The 9,278-nt window shown below is 41.4% G+C and overlaps 1 protein-coding gene across 1 annotated transcript in view; it reads right to left on the bottom strand.

Annotated features, from left to right (window-relative positions):
- Positions 1–9,278, bottom strand: part of XRRA1 (X-ray radiation resistance associated 1) — a 95,454-nt gene that overhangs the window by 68,914 nt on the left and 17,262 nt on the right. Inside the window, exons 4-5 of the mRNA XM_042780952.1 lie at positions 8,338–8,410; positions 5,139–5,236 (exon numbers count right to left, since the gene is read on the bottom strand). Of these exons, the coding sequence (XP_042636886.1) occupies positions 5,139–5,236; positions 8,338–8,410 (171 nt within the window). The remainder of the gene's footprint in view (positions 1–5,138; positions 5,237–8,337; positions 8,411–9,278) is intronic.

Below are 9,278 nucleotides of genomic sequence, written 5' to 3'. Positions count from 1 at the left end.
TAATCTGTGAGTTCTGTGTCGCCACTGCAGCAAATTATCAAACTGTGCAGAGAGGTGGTGAGTGCTGCGGGAGGAACGGATGATGAAAGGGCTGGAGGGAGGCAGCATGTCCGGCCCCCCAGGAATAGGCCTTGGGCTACTGATGGTGATTATCCCTTCCTCTTGTGGGGTTACAGGAGGTCAGAAGTGCAGCCTCCCTGCCCCTTTGGCAGTTACTTAATGTTTGCTGACCCCAGTTCTAGCTGCTTTGGCTATTTAATGTTCAATTCAAACATACTTTCTGTAGAATTTGGGGCAGCTCAAAGAAATGAGTAATCTTAGAATCACAATTCATAGAATTTCAGAGCTGGCCTAGAATTTACAGATGGCGAATGTAAGTCCCAAAGAGGGTGAGTTATTTGGCCAAGGAGAAATGGCAGAGTACTGGCAGGACTAAGACCAGAAATAAGGTCTCCTGACTCCCAGGCAGGGCCCTAGCTGAACGTTTTCCAGACCTACACTCAGAGAATCCAATCACTGCAAAGTTAAGTTTTTCTACATTGGCTTCTGAAGAATTCTACTCTGGGCTTTTCTGGCAAAATTGCTTATTTGGTGGCAGCCTTTCTGGCAAAAAAGGATAGAAGGTTCCCAATCTGCCTACTACACCTGCTGAGTCATGTCAAGTTTTTTTTCCTTTTCTTGATTTACAAAACTTTTTATTTCACTCATTTACAGATAGTAACACATTGTTTCTGTGATTAGAGAACTTAAGAATTAACAATGTCTCATTGATAATGCACAGTCATGTCAAGTTTTATTACACAACAAAGTATTCATTACTGTGGGCTGCAAATTCAGGAGACTTGGCAGGTTTATGCTTTTCCTTAGACAGCCCTTGCAAATCACAGAGAGATGAAAACTAATGACTGGCCTGGAGAGTTCTTCTTCTCATTTACAATCTGCTTCTTGACTTTGGTCTTATTTAAATAAATTTCCTTGGGTAAGGCTTGATAAATAATCTGTATCAGATATTATCAAACTGTAAAGCAGATATCTCCAAAAGTCAATCATGATCAACCAGTACCTCCAAACTCTATGTCAGCTGTATGGTCAGAGCCTATAGTACTATCTCTATCCCATGGTCCATTGGCATTTGAAATTGTAGTTTGAAATGGGAGGGTGGGAAGATAAGATGCCTGGCACAGTGCATGGCACAGAACAGGAGCTCAATAGCTATGTTTCGATGTTCTAAAAAAGTAACAACAATAATAAAACAAACAAACGGAAATTCTAAAGAAGCAATCATACCTGGAGGTCAAGGAAATATTTCCTTGCATCACCATTGCCAGGAGCTCTGTTTCTGTGATTAGAGAACTTAAGAGGACTAAGAGAATTAAGGCATGGTTCAAACCCACCAGCCAGCTCTGTGGACAAAAGAGACAGTCTGCTTCTGTAAAGATTTACAGCCTTGGCAAATACTATTAAATACATAATACCGCATTATCAGTAACAACAAACACTAGTCCACGGGTGGATGCATAGACAGGTGAGAATATCAGGTTATCAGTAGGCAAACGGGAATATACCCATGACCATAGATTGATTTGGCTGCTACAAAAATATCCATATGCATTATAGAACTAATAGGGGACAAGGTTAGAGCAGCTTCTCAGTGACTACCAAGCACCTTGAGGGAGTGAGTCACTGAGCCTGTGGACTGGTGTTCTCAGGTGACATCAAGCTCAGTTGGTGCCACATAGTACACAAAAATCTTGTTCTACATCCTACTGTGGTGAGTAGTGACCATGGTCTTAAAAGCTTTTGAGGAGCCATCTAAGATACAACTATTGGTTTCCCATCGTCTGGAGCAAAGAAGAGTAAAACAAATCAAAGTCATATGGAAACAATTAGTCCAAGGGTATGATGGACCATGGGAACCTCAACCTTCACGATCCTGAGACCAGAAGAACTAGATGGTACCCAGCTACCAATGCCAACCACTTGGAAAGGGATCAAAACTGGAGATCCTGGATAGAGTGGGAGGAACAAAATGCAAAAATGACCAGAATTACTGGTAGGATAGAGACTGGTGAAACCCCCAAGACTACAGCCCTGGGTTATCTGTTGGGCCTGGAACTGGACTGACTTCTGAGGATTAGCTCTCAGCCAAACAGCAGAAAGGCCTACCCAAGGAAGATGCACCTCTTAGATCAATCAATCATGAGAGATCAGAAAGGCTGCATTTGTATAGATAGAAAGCTGGACAGAGCAGATTGCATAGATAAGAAGGACTCAGGGAAGGGTTAGTCACAGGCAGGAGATAGGAAGAGAGCTGTTTATTGCTGGGATTGTAATCAGTGCCATGAAACCAAATGTGTACGAACTGTTGAGAGTAAAACAAATCTGATTTGTAAATCTGCACCCAAATCACAATAACAAATTGAAAAAAAAATTACACACTTGGAAATCCCATGGGGCAGTTCTACACTGTCCTATAAGGCCACTATGAGTTGAAATTGACTTGATTGCAATGGGTTTAGTTTTTTTGTATCTCCATAGCATCTACCTGTTTTCACTATTTATACTAAAAGTATAGCCCAAAATTACATCAGTTGTTTTAAGTTTACTTTCTCTCTACTTTATGGGACTTTCAAGAGTTTTGCATCCTCAAAATTCTGGGGATCACTTTTATCCTATTATTGTTAGGTTCTGACTCTTGTTCCCATGCACAACAGAATGAAACACTGCCCTGTCCTGCACCATCCTCACAGTCATTGCTGTGTTTGAGCCTATTGTTGCAGCCACTGTGTCAACCCATCTTGTTGAGGATCATCTTTTTTGCTTACCCACTACTTTACTAAGCATGATGTCCTTCTCCAGGGATTGGTCCCTTCTAATAACATGTCAAAATACATGAGACAAAGTCTTGCCACCCTTGCTTCTAAGGAGCATTCTGGCTACACTTCTTCCAAGATACATTTGTTCATTCTTCTGGCAATCCACGGTATATTCAGTATTCTTCACCAACATCATAATTCAAAGGCATCAATTCTTCTTCAGTCTTCCTTATTCATTGTCCAGCTTTCATATGCATATGAAGTGACTGAAAATACCATGGCTCGGGTCAGGTATACCTTAGTCCTCAAGGTGATATCTTTGATTTTTAACACTTTAAAGAGGTCTTTTGCAGATTTGCCCAATGCAATACATCATTTGATTTCTTGACTGCTGCTTCCGTTGGCATTGATTGTGGATCTAAGAAAAATTAAATCCTTGACAACTTCAATATTTTCTCCATTTATCATGATGTTACTTATTGACCCAGTTGTAAGGATTTTTGTTTTCTTTATGTGGAAGTGCAGTCTACACTGAAAGCTATAGTCTTTGATCTTTATTAGTAAATGCTTTAAGTCCTCTTCACTTTCAGCAATCGAGGTTGTGTCATCTGCATATCACAGGTTGTTAATGAGTCTTCCTCCAATCCTGATGCTGTGTTCTTCTTTATATAATCTAGCTTCTTGGATTATTTGCTCAGCACACAGATTGAATAAGTATGGTGAAAGGATACAATCCCAGCACACATCTTTTCTGATTTTAAACCATGCAGTATTCCCTTGTTTTGTTTGAATGATTACTGTTCTCCTCAGTGTGACCTGAAAGCATAGAGCTAAGGTATCGTTACATTCAGTATATTTTAGGAGGACTGCCATCTCAAATGGTTAAAGTTTTGAAACTTTGGAATATAAAGGGCATTGACTTTCAAAAAAAATTCACTCTTGAGGAAAATCTCCCTCTCATAAAACCAGCTTAAGTGAGGATCTTTTGTGAGGTAGGGCTGACTGTTGGTATTTGCAGATGAAATAATTGATGTTATCAACATTTTGGGGTCAATTTCAAAGACTCATAACACGCAGACATTTTGGTGAGGTTTGAATCTGAAAACCGTCTACTCTAAGGCCAACACATAGAGTCCGTCATTAGAGAAGTGACATTAGCCAGATGCGCAGCCCCACCCGCACTCTGGCTTTTTTTTTTCCTACTCTCTACATGTGCAAGTGACTCTCAGATAGTGATAAAAGTTTGTTCCTTTTTGAAAAGTGGCTCCAAGTGAGAGGAAAATGTTCATAAAAGTTGAAGAGGTGATAAACTTGAAGTCTGAGGACATGCATGGAAAATGCATGACAATTGATGGGAAATTTAATTTATGAGAAAGTCAAGAATCCAAACTTTTCTCTACTCTCAAATCTGGAGCTTGGGAGACATCTGTGGATGTACAAAATGTCAAGGGTCTGCTGCAGAACTCATAAGAGCCCTATTTTATTTCACATTCATCTCCAGGCCTTCTGACTTGGCTATATCATACTCTGTCTCAGCCCACTGGAACCTATCTGGCTCACTCAGACCAGAATGGGTCTCTGGAATCAGTCCATAATAATTCTAGTTCAGATGGCCCAATCTGCTATGCCTAGCTCTTTACCTCCAAGATTCTTCAACTATCACCAGATCTAGATCTCCTCTAATACTTTCTTTCCTATGACATTGTTTAAATTCACTTTTCTGCACAGACTCCCTTGGGCATGACCTGTGGCACACATGTTCCAGGACCATGCGGCATGACCATGTTGTTGTTATTAATTGTTGCTGAGTTAGTCTCTGACTCATGGTGACCCCATGCACACCATGTACAATAACATCAAACTACTGTAGTTTTCACTGACTGATTTTTCTAATTCTCTGATCTTTCTTCCTAGTCTGTCTTAGTCTGGAAGTTTTGCTGTTCAGCATAATAGCAACACACAAGTATCCACTGCCAGAGGGGCTACACTTGAGATACACTGGCCAAGAGTAGAACCTGGATCTGCTGCATGGAAGGTTTGAACTCTGCCAGTGAACCACTACTGCCCCTACAACAGCCACAGGTATGATGTATTCTCATCTACTTGCTGTCGCTGCTGCTACTACCACCACCACTACCACCACCCCACCTCCACTGCCTATAGCTTGGCCCCTCCATCTTCTCCAGAAGCCAGACCTGAGACTAGAGCCTAGCTGTAAAGACTCAGAAAGCCCCTTATAAACAGTTATAATCACTAAAGAATGCTACACCCATTCCTTACAGGAGACTAGGTAGGCACAAAAACTTCCCTTTTCCAACTTACTTCCAAGCACTTAAAGTCTCCATATTTCACGTAGACCGTTTTGATGCCATTAAATGCAAGCTCCAGTTCCTTTAGGGCTGGAAATGTGTGAAATGCCTCTACACAGGGAAGAGAGAGTGAATCTGCAGCTTGTAAAGGACTTCAAAAAAAGAAAAATATTAACAAAAACCATTTACTGGGTCCCCATGTTAGGCTAGACTCTGTACAAGGTGCTTTATATACATGGCCTTTAATTCTCTCACAGTCCTGATAAATAGGAATTATTACCTCCATTCCACAGATGAGGAAACCAAGGCTCACCCAGGCTGAGTAATTTGCTAGAGATGGCGCTGCTTGTCAATAGAAGAGCTAAGGATTGAACCTAAGTCTGCTAGACTCCAAAGCCTGTCTAAAATTTATCACTATTATTTCTGATTATAAAAGTGAAATGCATTGACCCATGTCATTTTAGTTTCATGTATTTCACTGTACATAAATTATATTTCAATAAAATGCATTTTAAAAAGTAAGTTGATTACAAAAAAGTCAATCATAGAAAAATAAAAGTTCCCTTTAATGCCAACACCCAGAGATAAATATTAAGTTTCATGTATAATTGAATTTTTCTCATGTGCATACTGAAACACATACACACTGGTTTTTATAAAAAATGGAATTACACTATAGACATGTAGTGTGACTTGCTGTTGTCTCTTAACAGTATAACTTAAAAGTTTTCCCATTTCAAAACACACAGATATGCCTAATGACTCAATTACATTCTACAGTATAGACATACCTAGTTTATTTAACCATTCCCCTAGTGATAGCCTTTAGGGGCTCAAACTTCTCCCCTTCTGCATGAGAACCACATCTTGGGTTAAGTTTCTAGCCCTGTTCTTCTGGTTATATGAAACAAATGGTATGTTAACAGTGTTCAGTGCTACTAGGCAAAATTGCTTATGGTAAAAAAGATCCCAAATTGGTAATTACATCTGGACTAGGAGAAGCTATAAATGAACTATAAATACCTGCAGGGGGTGCCACAGCTTTAGATTTCCCTGCATGCAATGATTCCTATAACTGAACACATATGTCCTTTGAAGGACTTCTAGGAGCTGTGACTATAGAGTGTTACAAGGATGTTGGCTCATGTGGAGCATGAGGTTTCTAAGCCAGGGTGGCTTCTGCATCCACCCAATGAGAGTCTCATTGCCTTTCACTTGAGCTCACACTTGGACAGGTGGGGCACAAAGAATGACTCATGGACAGCTCTTTGGACTGCTACATGAACTGTGGTGAGGATTCCACTGAAGTGGAAGTCCTGATGCTGTCCTGCTGGCATAATGTGTGGGAATACTGAGAGCCTTCTAAGTGAAGCTGGTGCAGAGAGTGGTCCATGGTAGTCTTGTGAGTCAGAAGTGAGTCAGAATGTTCAGTAGAGTCTAGTAAAAAGCCTGTCTGGTGAGTGCTCAGGATGTTTCCAATGAGCATCTGTGTGCAGTTGTATTTCTGTAGAATAAATTCCTGGAAGTTGAACTATTATATTAAAGGCAGTGATTAAATTTTAAGAGACATCACCAAAATTACCAAAGATGTTACACCAATTTATACTTCTACCAACTGAATAGGGGTATCCATTTCCGTTCCAGTCTGGCTGTCATCAATCCTTTTCATTCCTGCCAAATTTGATAGGCAGAAAATAGTATCTTGATAATGTTTTAATCATTAGTGAGGTTGCACATCCTATTATATTTCTATTGGCCTTTATAATATGGAGCCCTGGTGGCACAATAGTTAAGCTATGTGCTACTAATCAGAAAGGGGCAGTTCAGATTCTCCCAGTGGCTCTGCAGGAGAAAGACCTGGCAATCTGCTCCCATAAAGACTACAGCCAAGAAAACCCCATGTTACATGTGGTTACTATGAACTGGAATTGACTCCATGGTATCCAGTAACAACAACATTGGCCTTTATATTTTAAGCTCATGCTCCTGACAGACCATACTGTCTCCTCACGGGCAAGGACTCATCATATGCTTTTTAAAAAACACCCCTTCAGCTCAACACATTCAAAACTGAACTCATCCTATTTTCCCCAAAACCTGCCTCTCCTCTAGTGCTCTGTCAGTGAAAATCCCCCTTGGCTCCTTCCTCTCCCCACTCCCTACATGCCCATCAGTTACCAAGTCCTATTATTTCTACCTCCTCCTGAACCTCTCTCTTTATCCCCTTCACTCCTATTGCCACAGCCCAAGCTCAGGTCCCATCTTCCCTCCCCTGGATAACTGAAACAGTCTTTCAGGTTTCTACCTTCTGGTCTTATAATCTATCCTCCTCACAGTTCCCACTGAGCTTCTCTGTTTAAAAGCCTTGTGTGGCTCTCTTTCACCTGCAAGGTAAAATCCAAGTCACTCAGGGCCCTGGATGGATCTAGCCCCTGCCAACCTCTCCAGTTTCAACTCTTCCCCACATTCATCCTTCAAAATATGCTAAACTTTTTCAGGTTCCCTGACCAGGCACTGCTGTTCTACATCTGCTCCGCTGGCCTAAAATGCCTTCTGACTGTCTAATTCCTGAGTCACTCCTATTTGTATTTTAGGTCTTAGCTTAAGTGCTCCTCAGGAATCTCTCCTGACACCCTGGCCTGGGTTGAAGACCCACTTATGTACTTGCATAGCATTTTCCAATACCCTCTATCACTGCACTTACCACATCTGCTATAACTACCTATGTCTGAGCCCATCTCTCCCACCAAACAATGAGCTCACTAGAGGAGGAACAGGACACACTCGTTTCTAAAAGCCAACCATCACATAGTCCTGACACCCAGCAGGGGGCGCTGTGGATTTGCTGGAAAAAAAAAAAACAAAAAACTGAAGGCTTTCCTGTTCCTACTGGAACTCTTACTGGCTTAAACACATTTTTACACACCTATCTCATCTGAGTCTGCAAGGCACCCTGCAAGGGGAGGAAGAGGAGAAGGGAATTATCTTCATTTACACATAGAGAAGCAGTAGCTCATAGAAAATGTTTTAAGTAGACAGTGTCAGGGCTTGACTGGAATCCAGGTCTGTGTATTCTCCAGCAGCAGGCCTATCATACTCCAAAAAGGAAATGTGTGGTCAGTCTTGGATGGACCAACAGACGGGTCCTAACACTAGTGAATGGTCGTACCAACCAAGAGGCAGAAGGTAGTTTTCAGAAAGAAAAAGTTTACCTAGAGGCAGCAGGTTTTCTGAGGCATTGATGTAAATAACGGAATGGAAATGTTTGAAGTCCCTTTCTTTAGCCTGTGGGAAGGTATTTTAGAAGAAACACATAATTAGCTCTCTGCCTGGAAATCTTGATAAAGCTCCAGAGCTGTCAGAAGAAAGACCTAAAGGCATAAGACACATCCTTATCATAAGAGGTGCCATTTGTCAAGGGCTGTAAGGACTTTTTTTTTCTATTATGAAATATTTCAAATGTACAGAAAAGTGTAATGAATGATATACCTACCCTACAGATCCATGTAACCATTATCCAGATTTAATCAATCTGAATATTTTGCTGTCTTTGCTTCAAATGTCTTTAAAGAAATAAAACATTGGGGAGAACTGAACCTCCTGTCCTATTTCTGTCCAAGCCCATCCTCCTCCCTCCCCACTGGATTATGTGTTCCAGGAGATCAAGGGCAGCGTCTGAGCTACCTCTGTGCTTAGTCAACAGCAAAGAGCCAGACTAGGTCTCACTAATTTTGGGTGGGGAGGTGTGTGCGTGAGTGGGTGAGTAAAGTAAGAATGGACAAGGAGTAGCAGGGAGGCTGAGCTTGACCACCCTATGTTGACACCCTCAAGCACTGCACTGAGAGAGACCCCTGACATCTTCTGCTTTGTCTCAAAATGTGAACAGTATATTAACATCTCTTGGATCAGTGTGCTGACCTGTTCTGGAAGCCCTCTCAGCCCCAGATGACTACATTTCTATGGTTCACCTATCCCCAAGAGAATACGAGTGCTAAATGAAGGGAAGCAGAACCTTCTCAGCAGTCCACGTCACCACTAACCTGGCCCTCGTGTGGCATATAACCATACTCCATGGAACTGGTTTACACAAGCACTGTCTCTTGGTATGCCATGGAAGGCCTACAAATCAGGAGAGTAGTTTTTTTTTTTTTTT

This window comes from Orycteropus afer, unplaced genomic scaffold (assembly GCF_000298275.1).
Source record: "Orycteropus afer afer isolate SDZICR_OR568_19922 unplaced genomic scaffold, OryAfe1.0 scaffold00074, whole genome shotgun sequence".
Classification (NCBI taxonomy): Eukaryota; Metazoa; Chordata; class Mammalia; order Tubulidentata; family Orycteropodidae; genus Orycteropus; species Orycteropus afer.
This window is presented reverse-complemented; position numbering and strand designations above follow the sequence as displayed.